Raw genomic sequence first — 15,686 nt, 5'->3', positions numbered from 1 at the left:
TTGTTTTTAATTAAAGCAAAACCATCAGGCTGAAATCTTTTTATGGCCCACATTTCATTTCCACTTTTCCACATTAGGATGACAGTGAGTGGGATCAAAGAGCCACCACTGAAATATATTACAGTATGTGTCGCAAAGAGGTTCACACTACTATACTCAGCCTGGCTGCTTGTCAGAGACTATTGAGCTATTATCAAGATCTCCTGTGAGCAAACTCACACTGCGTGCAGTGCAATCACAGTGTCATGGAAACAGTGAAGAGAAAATAAATACACAGATGGACAATCTATGTCTTTTCGAATGAACACAAAATAGTCATCTGAAAACCTACTGAGCAACCAACCTGCCACACAGAATCCAACACTTGCCATCACAGGTAAGGGTGATGTTAAGTAATATATTGGAGTATCTATATAGTTCGTATTATTGATTATTATTTATATGTACAAAACATAAAGTAATAATACAAGGCTAAGACAACAATTCATTTGTAATGACTAATCAACACTGGTGCCAGTCTTATGATCGTTTGATTTCACTTCTCTGTCACTTATCTAGTCTGACATCATGTTCATGTTAACCATGTAATTTGTCTTTGGGGGGGTTTATTTTATTTTGCCCTAACCAGTCAAGTGATGGAAAGTAACTGAGTACTTTAAACTGTACCTATGTTCAATTTGAAGTTATGCATACTTTACTTACATACATTTTTTTAAACAGCTAGATTATGCAGCAAATTCAACTCATTCAAAAATTCAAATCTATATGAATGTTGCATACTGCTTCCATCTGTTCCATATCAGAGTTCTGCTCTGGTATACTTTGACATGCGAATTTGCTCCATTGACCATCTACAAGCCTTTGTGACAGTGCAGTGTACAAAATGAAGGAAACTATCATGACTTACTATGTTGTTCAAATCAAATCAAATCAAATCAGATTTTATTTGTATACCCCAAGGTCACAAAACATATTTGACTCAGAGGGCTTTGCAATCTGTACAGGGAGTGACACCCTCTGTCCTTAGACCCTCGGTTCCAGTGAGGAAAAACTTGCCCACAAAAAACCTTTAACAGGGAAAAAATGTGGAAGAAACCTCAGGAAGAGCCACAGAGGAGGGATCCCTCTCCCAGGACGGACAGACGTGCAACAGATGTCACATGTACAGGACAAATCAACACAAACATATTGTACAATTACAATGACTGATAAAATGACAATGAATCACAATGACTGATAAAATGATTACAGCAGCAGTGGAACCTGTGATAGAGATAGAGAGACACAAATGCACAGCAGCAGTAAATCATCAACTAACTATAAACTATGATGGAGATATGGTAACAATAATGACAGTAATAATATATGTAGAGGACGTCATGAAGGACCACAGCAGCAGCCACGATCATGAGAACCTGCTGGACGACAGAGCACAGAAACTCTGGGAGAAAAAGTTTAGTTAGTAACATCCATTAATGAGACATGTATGAGAGAGAGAGAGAGAGAGAGAGAGAGAGAGAGAGAGAGAGAGAGAGAGACAGAGAGAGAGAGAGAGAGAGAGAGAGAGACAGAGATAGAGAGTTTCACTTGTTCAATGATGTATAATTAGGTCTTGATACAGTGTTGGTGGGGCACTGTTCATTCCTATGACAGATGTTCATGGCGCATGAAGCCCAAAAAGCCACTTCTCGCTGTAAAGAATTTACCTGGGTGAATGCTCTGTGGCCGCCAGCAGCCTTAGAGCATTCACACAGGGACTTCCAGCTAACTTGCAGTTTAGCCCTCACCTAACTTGAATAAGAACTTAATCAAATCAAATTTTAATACCTCCCCTGGACTCTGCATTGTGATTTTTTAGTATTTGTGGTGGAGTGTCATGCAGAGAGAAGGAGGCACCAGATGCAGGATTCGGGATTGTGGCTGAGACCTTTATTGCACTTTATTTCACAGTAACACTCTTCATTTCTGCTGCTTGCTATCACAGTCGGCTTCATAACACCTTGCGGGGCAAAGGAAAGTAAACTTTGAAAAACATGGCGTCCTACAGGGAGCAAATCTCAAAACTATGGTGTTGTGCATAGACAGCGCCACAGTGCCACCTGGTGACCAAAACTGGTAACTGCCTTACATGTGTAAAAAGTATTATAATTATAATTACAACCAAACTGGTCTCAAAGCGTGTGCACTTCCTAGATGTTTGCTTTGTCAGAGTAATATTTGTTGCACAAAAGAGCAATTGTTCTGAGACAGGAGTGGAATGCACACGTTAAGCTCATTAGCTTGGAGAACATTTTTCCATCCTCATATACTTCATATAAATGGTGATTAAAATACCAGAGGGCAGTAAACATAAGAGCAAATAAAGAGAAGCTCCTGGAGCTGTGGCTGACTAGCAGTGACTTGGATGCTACAGCAGCTCATCAACTAGCCCTGCATCCACATCACCAAGCAGAACTAGCCCTGAATGTAGTCCAGAATGAGCAAACAACGTATTGGCTCAAGATAAGTTTCCTTTAAGCTGCTTTACAGCGCTTTAACTTAGTATCTAAGCACTTCTTCCACCATTATGTGTATCCTGACAATCAGTTGTTGGTTTGTTAGTAGTGGCATGAAATAAGAATGTTGGAATGAGTGGCTCCATTTTGAGTTACACTAAACACTTCACCTTAACTTTACTTGGCACATCTTAGTCATTTCCAGTGGTCAAGAACCCTGCTGTCTATTATCTATTACTCTTTGGTGACACACTGTGACATCTATGCTTTCTCTTACAAAGTAACTTTCAGGGACAAACAGTCCCAGACAACAAACAGTTTAGATGTCAGTGACCTACATTCACAAGCTGCAGAATATGATTAAATGTTGCTTTGGATCTTTCAGAGAAGCCCCTTCAAGGTGACATGGATGAGTCACACAGAGTTAGTCAAGTTAGGGTTAAATGAGTTCCATCTGTGGATCAAACAAAGGCTCTGCTCTCCAACAGGTGTAATTTAGATGAGAGAGAGCAGCATGTGATCAATAGATAGCTATTCTCTGATAATGAGTCAGTTAGGGAGTATAAAAGTTTAAGCAAAGAAGATTAACGGCTGAGTGGAGTACAACGAAAGAAGCTAACTTGAACCTCAACTATGTACAAAAAAGGAAAAGCTGTAGCTAAAAAAGGAGTTATGATATGTCTACAGGAAACATAACTGAGTAATACTGACACTTTTCATGCCGTAAAAATCAGAGAAGAAGAACTCACAGTTTCCTGCAAAAGAATGGACCCTACATGTTTTGAAGATCCAGTTTCAGATTTAAAATACTGCACAATGGATGTAAATTTGACATGATGTGATTAAAAAAACAATCAAACATAGTTTTAATCTCCATTTAAACCTGATGAATCACATTCCAGTGACACAGGATCATGAAGAAGAATTCAGGATCAGCATGCTGCTACTGAAAGACAATGACTGGCTCTAGTCCTATTGGTTTATGAGACTGTCTTGAACTGCATCTGTCCTGTGTCCTGATGCCCAGCACGCCCTTCCTCAAGTGGTTATGCTTCATCTTATATTGAATATTTATAGTCAGGTAGTACTCATGGTAGAACTACTATTTAATTGTCTTATATACTTTGCTGGTTTTATAATTCTTATCATTTGAACTTCCATTACTCAGACAACTGCAGCTGAATTTTCATAGACATGACGCTAACAGTGGCTTAACTCAGTGATTCCTACTTAAGCCCAGGAATTAGACTGGAGTAGGTTAGATTGGGATGCAAAAATACATACTAGAATACAGAACAATTACAAAATGTCATATAGGATTTCAATGTGTTTTCTGGCCATGTTTCACTACAGCTGCCAGTCCACTACAACAGTCTCTGAAATGAAGCTTTTGTGGTTAGCCCCCTACAGAAAAACAGTGTGGCAACACAGACAAAGGGGTAGAGACAAGTTTATCTTGGCCATGTGCACATCTTTGTTATTATGAATAATAATATATTCTTTTCATTGCTTGTTCCATTATTTGCCATTTTTAGTTTCTTTTTTCTTGTTTTCTGGCAATCTTCTGTTTTGTATATTTTCATCTGTAATTCACTTTTTCTGTTTTCATTGTTGTGCCAGCAGAGATACACTCATTTATGAATGTACACTGTGCACGTGCAGAAAATATAATGATTAAATGATTGAATATCCATTGTGAGGAATTCTCGAATTCACAATAAGAGAAAGAAAAAAAAACAGAAGTTTTGTTTATGAGGAATGATATAAAAATGAGCATGTACTTTGACATAGAAGTCAATTAGTATTCTGAAGATGGGGCTGAGTTGACCTTCAGTTTCACCTCATCATGTAAAAGGAAAAAAGTTTCAGACCACAGACTAAAAAGAAAATGATGCACAATTATCCTCACATGCAGTTTGGTCTCTGTGAGTGGGAGGTCTGTGAGTCTCCACAGAAAAATATGGCCTGAAACCTGACGAATTGCATTCCATGGTGGTTGCATGATGACAGAGGCAGCACACAGGAACCAGGATCAGCATGCTGCTACTAGAAAATAAATACTGGCTGTGGGCCAGTCCTATAGGGTGATTAGATTGTCTTGTGTGGTGGTGTTATGTGTATCTGGGTGAACAGCATCAGTATGGACACATGCATCAGCACAAACAGTAGTTAAGACTGGAGAGTCGACAAGAAGAAGACTGCTGTAAATCGACTTTATGATGAAGTATATGCTTCACTTCATCCTCCTCACCTCCGCAGTTCACGCAGGGCTGCTGAGAAACAGACAAAGTTGCCCGCAGGTCTGCGATGCTTCTCAGTGCCCTGTCCCGACGCAGGCCTGTTATTACGGGAAGGTGAAGGACGGATGCGGCTGCTGCGTGGTGTGCGCAGCTGGTGAGGGTGATGCCTGCGGGGAGGTGAGCGGTGGTGGTGGTGGTGACCTCTCCTGTGGTGACGGGCTGCGGTGCGACTCTCTCCGGGGAAGGAACGGTGAGCTGCAAAGCTCATGCGTGTGCGCCTCCTCCGGCCCGGTGTGTGGCAGCGACGGCCGGACTTACCCCAGCATCTGTCGCCTGAGAGCCGAGAACAGGAGGGCCGAGCTCGGTGAGATCCCACCGGTCATTTTCATCAAGAGGGGACGGTGTGATTTAGGTGAGCTGTGTCATGCACTTTTCTTTCAGTCTTTAATTCGTTAGTTTGTATGATGGAAAAATCTGTGTGCCAGAGGTCCTTCATAATAAAACAAAAACTTCAAATCAGTGCATTACGAATGAAACAGTGCCTCTAAGTAACAGCTCTGCAGATAAAATTCAAAAGTCTACAAACAAAATCAAACAAATGAAATCAATGTTGCTTAATGAGCTCTACAGGCACTGTTTCCCATTTGCAGCCTTTGTACTAAACTGAGCTGGCTCCTGGACAGATATGAGTGTGTTATCAATCTTGTCATCTAATATATATCACATGTACACACATTTGTACATCAAGAGAAAAGTGTAACTGGAGTCAAAGTCCTCACCTGTGCACACACAACTGGCCAATAAATGTGATTCTGATTCTGATGTAAGGCTCAGCAAGCAATTTACAACTACATCTTTACATCACTGCTCAGTAGCAATGACCACTGATAGCTATCAAAAAATGTGACACTGATGGTATTCCTTTTTTCTAGAGCCCCAGAGTTTACACATCATTATATAGCCTGTTAAGAGTAAATATTTGTGTAACATCAGTGTAGATTGGTCATATATGTAGAGGGGAAAGAAATGATAAAAGCTTGACCGTGCTCTGACACTGCTGAGATTCCCGGATAGAACAACAGTACCAATTTTTGTTTTTTTGAATATAAGTCAGTTCACATTTCATGAAGAGTAACACTCCGCCAGTGAAGATGGTTGTGTAATGTCTTATGTGGCTCTGGAAGGGCTTTCTGAAGTCCTACAAGTAGTAGTACAAAGCGGGTGGGAGGTTTGAAAGGCTTGACATAGGCAAATGGGCTCTAATGTAAAAGGCTGTTGAGTTGTATTATGGGAAGTGTAGGATTGAGTGTTTTTGGAGCTTGCTTCAGTTTTGCTGATTTGCTGAAATTGTGTGGACTTTGGGCGAACAATAAACCTCAGCTGTTCTATTGCTGCTCCTCTGTGACCCAGCCGACTGTGGTGTATCAGTCAGGACTGAAGGAATGATGTGTTTGTGCTCTGCAAACATTCCTTGAACAAAAAAAGGTTCAAAATATCGTCAGACCTACCACTTATTGGTGCGAGGTACTTGAAAGACTCCTCCCATCATCACATACTATAATTTGACTTGAGATGCTAAAAAGCCTTTCTGGAGTCTGTGTGTGACTCTAATATTGGATGAAAAATTATATCAGAATGTTTGATACAATGTGCCTCCAATGTTCTGCATATTCATGCTCTGAGGAGCAACGAGACAAAATGCAGTCGCAAATTCTCGATGATGGCGCTGAATTCTCCTGAGGGAATCCCAGCACCACACTGCTGTGCAAATATATCCTCTTCAGTTTCCCATTCTGTGCTATTCATTTTCATAATGTGCCTTTTCTTCAGAATTCATTATGCATTAGACCTCTCACTGCTCTGCTGTAAAAGCATGTATGCAAAGCTCACAGATATATAATGTCAAACCCTATAATACATAGCACCATGACCAATAACAAAGAGAGTTAGGTAGACACAGTCAGTACTTGGTCTTCTTTCTAATTATCGAGCAGTTGCTTAATAAAGAGTTTAATGTGGATTACATTTACATTTAGTCATTTAGTCAGACACTTTTATCCAAAGCTACTTACAGAGAGGGAAACAATAAAGGTACAGTGCGATAAGAAAGTGTTAGTGCAGCAGTAAGTGCTGTGACAATTCTTAAAGGGATAGATTTAGATTGTCAAGTTGTTGGTAGTGTTGGAGAGGAGGTCCTCTCTGAAGAGCTGGAGGTCTTCAGGAGGTTTTTAAATGTAGAGAGGGAAGCCCTGATCTGGTAGGAACTGGTTTGACGTTCCACCAACGGGGAACAACAGACCAGAAGAGTCTGGATTGTCTTGAGTGAATGGGTGGCAGAGCATGGCGTCGATCGTTAAAGGAGCGCAACAGACGTGAGGTAACATATGTCTGTAGAAGGGCGTTCAAGTAGGTAGGTGAAGAACTGGAGACTACTTTGTAGTCAGCATTAGTGATTTCAATGTAATGTGGGCTGCTACAGGTATCCAGTGGAGCTCGATGAGCAGCGGGGTGACATGTGAGCTTTTGGGTTAGTTGTAGCCCAGGCGATCATCTGAAGGGGTTTCACTGTGCAGGATGGGAGGCCTGTCAGGAGGGCATTACAGTAATCTAGTCTTGAGATGACCACAGCTTGTGTCAGAAGTTGAGTAGCATGTTGAGTTAAGTAAAGCCTGATTTGGCAACTGAGGGGACATGCTTAATGTAAGGGACTCTATTGGCATTTTTTTGGAAACATATAAAGTGAACATTGCAAATAATCACTAGATAGAGGCAAAATATATTTGATGCTTTACGTTTGTGCTTTACGTTTGTGCTTAGAATAAATGAGGATATACAGTATGTACAGGATGTATAGTATGTGGTTTCAAATGTTTAAATGTCTATAGTTAGCCAGTTTATGTAGCCAAGGAGGTTGTGTATGGGCTATTTCTGGGTCAGGATTAGTAACTTTCTAACTCGGCCAAGAATTAGTCCAGCACATACAGTAATCCTTGTTGAACACCAAAGCAGTGTGTGCTGTAACAGAGCCATTGTGTCTGTAAAGAGATGTTGATGTTTGTTTTCACAAATGTATTAATGCTGTGGCACCACAAATCAAGTATGGTATTCACTTTCATTACATCGCTGCAGACAAGCAAACTACCAAACTCTTTCCATGTATGTCTCTTAGATACAACTTGATGTGAGTCATTTGGATGAAAGGATTTTGTAAGGGTGAAGAATACAGTATTTTGAATGAGAAGACTTAAAGCCATGTAACCCATGTTTCCAGTGTAGAGAAGGTAACATTAGGACTGTGACTTGTAGATAGCAGTAAGTATGTCAAGAGGCCTGTCAGTATATTTCATCACTTTCCATCACTGCTGCTCAGTAACTGGGGTGATCTGGAAACAGCCAACACAAACTGTTGGCATATCTACAGCTACTCTGTCTGCTTAATGCAACATGTGCCCGTGAGTGTGTGTGTGTGTGTATGTGTGAGACAGCAACCATACCCATATGTATTCACCATATTACTGAAGAGAATCCGCTCCTGACACATTGTATTTTCAACATACTCACACACCTGTGCATATTATAAACAGTTGACAGAGTATAGTGAATTTTCTACAGTTCAGTGTGAAAGTTAATATTATAGCACTGTTTGAAGATGAATAAAAGAATGTTACAATAATAGTTATATAAAAATAGCAAAAAATTATACAATATTTAGTAAAAATCTTTGTAACACTTCACATTTTGTGGTGGCACAACAGTTTATTAAGCAGTGTATGTATTTCAATACAGGAGCAACTGAATATTGTCTGTACACTTGCATTGCGTTCATTGGTCAGTATTATTAGTATTAGCAGTGTCAGCCTAAAATCTAAATGTATTTAGATGTATTATTTTTAAAAACTTCCTGTGGGGGTGTCGTTTAGCGCGGTTGGTGGAGTGACCGCCCGATGTACAAAGGCTTGGTCCTTGCCACAGCGGCCCAGGGTTCGAGTCCCGCATATCTGTCTCTTTCCCCTGCATTCCTGTCGCTCTTCAGCTGTCTCTCTATCAAAAAATAAAAATAGAAAATAAAAACAAATGTAAAAAAATTTCCTTTGGGGACTGTGAGTGTCTGTACAAAAGTTTGTGTCAATCTATGTAGCACAGTGTAACTGAAAAATGCATCTGTCAGTGGCGCTCGAGTCATCAGAAGATTTTAATCATGCATTGTTTATGTCCATGTTTGCAATCTTCTTCGTCACAGCCTTTGTTGGTCTTCAGTGTACTACTACATTTTTGTGTGCTTTACCGCACGCAAAAGCTGGCATAGCTGCACAGTGAAATCAAGAGGGTAGAGAATGGCATGGGATCTCCTTGCCAGCGGCAAACATACTGTTGAACTGTTAGTAGAGCTTGCTGACAGGCAAAATAGTTGGTGTTCTGCCTTACAAGTAATTTGCATTTAAGGCTGTTCCTGCAGAGACAAGTCCATTTGTGCAACTCTAAATACAACATCAGTGAAAGTGTGGCTTTGTGAGAGGGACTGTGTGTTTGCCTAGAGAGCAGAGGGACGAGAACATTGGAGATATTGTCGAAAAAGAGATTGCACAGCCTTTATAGGTGACACAAACAAATGGCACAAATGAAACTCAAGATGTTACCTTAAACAGTTTAGGTTTGACCTTCTATTTCCTCTTGTAGGGACTCAAGCCATTAAGTCTTTTGATATCAGACCAAAAAAAAACTTAAAAACTGTATTGTGGTGGCAAGGCAGCAAAGCTGCACACGGCTTTAACATGCACTGTTCTATAATCTGTTTTTGTGTTTGTTAGTCCATGATCTCAGTGAAATTACAGGCCATAAAAGCAATCATGTGTCTCAACTTGTCTGAGAAGTCATAATTTGGGTCATGTGCTCTGAAACTGCATCGGTTGCATCCATTCAATTCAATTCAATATTATTAATATAGCACCATATCATAACAAAAGTTATCTCGTGACACTTTCCATACAGAGCAGGTCTATACCGTACTCTTTATAATATTATTTACAGAGACCTAACAAATGCATCTACTAATTGTTGGCATGAATTGTTAACATTTAATTATTTTCTGCAGCATCTTTGCTATTTCAGATCTTATTAATAAGTTATGAAGTGGACAAAGAAGAAAGAATATATGGAAAAGTTTATCCACTGAATTAATCTCAGTCACAATCACTGCTCTGTGAGTGTGGAGACTAAAATGCAATACTTGAAAACAGGAGATGTTTATTGTGTCCATAGTTCATCAAGTGGTCAGTCCAAACAGACTAACGAAGCAAAAAGGGTAAGATGACTAACAAGTAACAAGACTAACTCAGAACAATCAGGTGGGAAACTAAGGGAAAGTGAATGGTATATGGGAACAGGTAAGTGTGAGGACTATTGTAGGACAGACTGTGAAAAGTCAGAGAAGTAGTTACTGATGATGTGATGATGAGGGAAAACACATTATGCAAGAAATAAAAAGAAAAGGATCAAAACCACCATGGCTAAAATAATTTCATTAAATTATTATAATCATCATGATTGTCATGATCATCTCCTAGAGGACTGAGCAGTCTAACCTGTCTATTTACTACGCTCTAATATCTTGTGTCCTCAAAGGAATGCAACATCCAGAAAGTATGCGCTACAAGTTCAACTTCATTGCAGACGTGGTGGATAAGATTGTCCCAGCCGTGGTGCATCTGGAACTTTTTCAAAGGTAAAACTAACCAAAGCAAGAAAATGAAACCACCTTCAACACAACAACACAACAAAATGATGTTGCCTTTTTGCCCTTTCCATTTCCAGGCTGCCATTTTCCAGTGGGGAGCTCTCTGTGTCGAGTGGCTCCGGGTTCGTAGTGTCAGAGGACGGCTGGATCATCACCAATGCTCATGTTCTCACTAACAAGCAGCGGATAAAAGTAGGGCTAAAAAGTGGTTCGCAGTATGATGCTACAGTCAAGGACATGGACCAGAAAATGGACATTGCACTCATCAAAATCGACCCAGATGTGAGTGCCCACAGTTTCCCCTCAGCTCCCCGAGGGCCTTAGACTAAATTCTGTCTAGTGTTTGTCTTCTGGCCTGGCAGCTTGTCATCAGCAGCTAACATCAAAGTTTATTAATCCTGAACACAAAGGGGGCAGATATTCCTTGGAGAAAGTCAACTAGGGCTTTTGCTCACCAAAAGAATTTATTCCTTAACATGGTCAATTTGTTGTCTGTCTTCCTCTGGGGTGGTATTTGGTCACGCCTTGTAAATTCAAAGCCTCAGCTATTTTTTTGTGTATTTGTGAGTGCTGTTCTGAATAAAACATGTCACTGCTCAGACATACTCCTACACAACCAACTGCTTTGTATGGCAGACAGGACTGCTGACCACTTCAGACAGACTCCACTCAGCATGAAGCACATGATTAACATATTTAGTGCTGATCTGAATACAAGAATAAATCAAGATCAAGAGGAAATCACCATCACTGCATTTGACTGCTCTGTCGGTGAAGGAATTTGTCTTAAAACAACTGGGGATGGGTGACAGCTTTACAATGCTATATCTCTCGGTGTTGTATTCTTCATAGAAGGAAGGATAGCTTGCCTAAAAGGCTCCATGCCCCGGGAGATGTGGCTATAAATTTCCATTTCCCTCCGAGATAAATGGCCTCAACCTACAATAAGATGGGGCAGGCAGAGGCAAGCTAAGGTTCAGTTTACTTTTTACTCCTGAAATCCTGTGTTAGAATCACATACAATCAAAACTAAAAATGGATGGAAGTGAACTTCATAAAAAGAGTACTCAAGTTCAGCCAGTCCAACCTTGACTCATGTCACATCACTTGAGATAATTCATCAAATTTAAGAGACCTTTTTTTGGGCAGCATTAAAAAACTGCTCCATGAACTGATAGTTGTCCTACAGCCCAGTATTTAAGCAATAGTTTTCTTCATATAGTCATTTCTGTTACCACAAAAGTTGTATCTAGAGGTGGTGGTCAAAGGTGCATTTGCTTGAAGTTTGGAAGAAGGTGGTAAAAGTTTACAAGAATCTAAAGCAGGCAAGTCCTCAGGTATTCTATGGAAACAGTGAAGAGACAAGAATCTTCTTAACATGTTGAAGAAAACAGATTAAAACCTTTAGCAAAGGGTCAGTGTAATGCCTCAGTGTATGCTAACCCATAGTTACTGTGTGTACCTTAAATATTTCTACAATGACAATTTACATTATTTTACCCATGATGTGTTGCATTCATAAAAGTGTGCGTTATCCTTGCCATCTTTGTGCCTTGCTGCAGAGTCCCCTGCCTGTGCTTCACCTCGGCGAGTCATCAGACCTGCGCCCCGGTGAGTTTGTGGTGGCGGTGGGAAGCCCTTTCGCCCTGCAGAACACTGTCACCACCGGCATTGTCAGCACTGCCCAGCGCAACGGCGTGGAGTTGGGCTTCAAGGACTCTGACATGGACTACATCCAAACTGATGCCATCATTAATGTTAGTGAGGCCACAGTTAGCATTAGAAGCACAATCATTGCTTCTCTTTGTTCTGCATCTGATTTGATGTATCTTGACAACGTTTTAACAACGAATAAGAAAATGTTTTTGTTGCTCTGTCGATTCACAGTACGGTAACTCCGGTGGACCACTTGTCAACTTGGTAAGAGGATTTAAAGGGATAATACCAAAGCATTTGCATATTTGTTCTGCTTTTTTGTTTTATTTATGACAGTGAGGACTAAGGTCATGATTCTGTTTTATTTAATACCCAGAGTCTTCATTCTGCTTCCTCAGGTTCAAGATTAAGCCTCCCTCACAGTATTTTAGGACAACTTACTGTGGAATAAAATCATACTGATGGTACATTCATTTATCAAGGTTGCCACAAATTTTCTCTCCCTAAAAATTCTGTTCTTTCTCAAGAACGGTTGCCACTCCAACAGTGCATTTTATAAATCGTCCTTCACTGTGAAAACACAGATAAGTGACTACAATAACCCAGGTTTTTGTTGTAGGTACAAATAACACTGAACAGACCATGAGCTATGTCACGTGCATTGTAAGACAAAAGCCATAACTACACTGCGGTAACAAAGCTATGCAATCAATGAAGCCCATCTCACCCCTCTCCTCCTATTGTTTGTTTAACAGGATGGAGATGTAATAGGCATAAATACTCTGAAAGTGGCAGCAGGTATCTCTTTTGCCATCCCTGCAGACAGAATACGCCAGTTCCTCGCTGAATCATTCATCAGACAAGTCAACGGTGAGCAGGATCTGATGTGTTGCAGATATAGTCACAGTGTCTGGGAATTACTATATGATCTCACTGATTCATTCAAATTATCCCAATATTCATTTGCCTTTAGGAAATAGAGCACAAAAGAAGAAATACATAGGTGTGCGGATGCTCCAGCTCACACCGACGTAAGTAAACATTTGAAGAAGTGTGAAGTACCACATTTTAGGAAGGTGTCTAGTCTCTGGCCAAGCTAACACCTCTGGCTGTTGTGAGAATGTATGTACTAAATGTCATGGCAATCCACAGAACAATTGTCAAAACACTTCAGTCAAAAGCACAAATGTCGACTACACTGCATTAGAGGAAAAGTCACTGAGATTCATCCTCTGGTGACCATGAATGTTTGCATACATGTTGGGTGAAAGTGTTTTTGTCCCTCATTAGTGTTTCAAAGTAAGATACCATCTCACTACATCAGTAAGTTTTTAGTTGGACAGTGTTACCTGGAACTAATCAGTATGTTGCACAGTAAGAACTTGGATAGGTACTAGGTTTTACAAAAAGCAACGGCAGCACTGTGACATTTGGAGTTCTCTGAATGTTTTGCAAGGTGTGGAATAAGAACATCCCTGCAGCTGTCAAGGCTGGAACATTTTCTTCAGTTTGACTTGTTTCAGTTGGACTAGACTCTTTCTAAATTTCTTTAATCCTTTATCTCCACTCCAGTTTGATCCAAGATTTCAAGGAACATAAGGTTGAATTTCCAGATGTGAGCTCGGGGGTTTACATTTACGAAGTAATACCTGGAACAGCTGCATCCAGGTAGGAATCCAGCTACATTCTCCTCTATATGTGATGTGAAATGCCAAATGAGTTCACAGTTTCAGAAAAGCAAAATATAACACTGTATGTTTGTTATTGATAGTGGCTGATGATCGGCTTTTTCTTATAAATCTGATCTACCTGTCAAATGCTCAATGTAAAAACCTGACACTATTGCTGTTTATGGAGACCTTCATCTTAACCTCCAGAACTGCAGTAATATTTTTATATTAACAAACTGACTTTACATAATTTAGCCACTATGTTCACCAGTTACTAACATTATCTGTGAAACATTTCTTGCTTGGTAGGTAGGTTACAGAGGGTATATTAGAGGTTTGCTATGACTCAAATGATGTTAGTGAGAGCGTAATTTTGGGCTATACCAAAGCTATAATATTCTAGACGAGCTGAAAGACACTAAAATGCACTGTAGTGCAGAGTTGGGTAATAATTTTGTGTGGGTTCATCACTAAGAGCGTAAAAGAATACACATTAATCATTAATCTTCATCATTTAGCAGTCTATGTTCTCTATGACACATTGTCACAGAGAATTTTTGGCCCAACCAAGGTCACTCTAAAATGTTAGCCCTTGCAAAAAAGATGTTAAAAAATGAAATATGTCTTTTTCCTGTTGGTAAGTTTCAAAGAAAGACACTTCACCAGTGAGTTGTATTTTATATTAGAAAGTCTTACCTGAAGCTAATGGGTATGATGCACAGTAAGTGCTTGTTTAGATACTAGGTTTTACAAAACACACAGTAGTGCTGTGAACAGCCATTTGGAGGCCTCTGGATATTTTCCAAAGTGTGGAATAAGAGCATCCCTGCAGTTTTCAAGGCTGTAGATTGAACTGTGGGCTGGTTGTTCATTATACTTGTGCTTTCCACAGGCAATGCACTGACATCTTCCTTTTAGTGAAGACAGGATCTATCTCTCTGAGTCTTTAGACTTTCTATATTCTTAATGGTCCAACACAGCCTCCAGTCACATTGAAGTCTGAAGCTTTGGACAGAATACAGTATTAACATAACATACAAGTTACCATGGCAATGCTAAACTGTCACCTTGTCTGGTGAAATCAGACTGTAATCTTTAAATAAAGTGTTCATGTATTGTTAATTAGTCTGCATAAGATCATCAGCAAGTGTAAATGCCTCAAATGTAAATGTCAAGCAGTGCAGTGCATTAAAAAGCCATGACTCCACCACTTCTATTGTTTACTTTGTCTCTTGAGGGGGGAGGAGTTTGACAGGAGAAGGCTTGTCTAAAGGTCAATGATGTTTGCCTGAGGGTTTAAGGTCTACCTGGCTGGGCTGGTTCTGTTTTTAGTGAGGCTTAATGTCTGAGTGATGCATGGTGTTGTTTTTTCTCCACAGCGCCGGCTTGATCAATCACGACATCATAATCAACATCAATGGACAGCCCGTCCACACCATGCAGGAAGTGAGCGAAGCTATCCAGAGCAGCACTGAACTTTCAATGGTGGTGAGACGAAAAGACGAGGATGTGTCAGTAATTATCTATCCTGAAGAGGGTGACTGATACCACAGACTGTAAATGTCAGCCATTAAAGAGAAAAAAAACTTATTCTCAGGGTTTAAAGTGGGATTTGGCAGGTGGGAGAACCCAGAGATGTGGTGCAGTGTGGGGCACAAAGTCTTCCCACATGCATATCCTGATTCATAAAATGTAAGCATTTGCTGCTTTTATCAATTCTAATAATCTGATATTCGGTTTTAGAGTTTTTACATAATGTAAAGATTAAGTAAAGTCACACACACAATACTGTTTAATTCACAATATTTAAATAAATCAGTTTAAAGAAGTGTTTGTCTTTTAGCTCAGACCAGTTTGTAACTCTGTCATTCCTATTCATTTGGTCTTTGTA

The 15,686-nt window shown here is 40.0% G+C and overlaps 1 protein-coding gene across 2 annotated transcripts; it reads left to right on the top strand.

Moving 5' to 3' along the window:
* The first annotated feature begins 328 nt into the window (after positions 1 to 328).
* On the top strand, positions 329 to 15,571 carry htra4 (HtrA serine peptidase 4). 2 transcript variants are annotated; one of them, XM_027279906.1, is made up of 9 exons: positions 329 to 376; positions 10,358 to 10,457; positions 10,547 to 10,751; positions 12,032 to 12,226; positions 12,357 to 12,389; positions 12,881 to 12,995; positions 13,099 to 13,156; positions 13,698 to 13,793; positions 15,175 to 15,571. In XM_027279906.1, the coding sequence occupies exons 2-9, from the start codon at positions 10,360 to 10,362 to the stop codon at positions 15,338 to 15,340; spliced, it is 966 nt and encodes a 321-aa protein (XP_027135707.1). In that variant the 5' UTR covers positions 329 to 376; positions 10,358 to 10,359; the 3' UTR covers positions 15,341 to 15,571. The 2 variants fall into 2 exon arrangements, with proteins under 2 accessions (XP_027135707.1, XP_010738158.2); XM_010739856.3 differs by lacking the exon at positions 329 to 376 and adding an exon at positions 4,522 to 5,147.
* The last annotated feature ends 115 nt before the right edge of the window (positions 15,572 to 15,686 follow it).

Source organism: Larimichthys crocea, chromosome I, assembly GCF_000972845.2.
Source record: "Larimichthys crocea isolate SSNF chromosome I, L_crocea_2.0, whole genome shotgun sequence".
In the NCBI taxonomy this organism is placed as follows: Eukaryota; Metazoa; Chordata; class Actinopteri; family Sciaenidae; genus Larimichthys; species Larimichthys crocea.
Note: the sequence above shows the minus strand (reverse complement) of the source record. Positions and strands in the feature narration are given on the sequence as shown.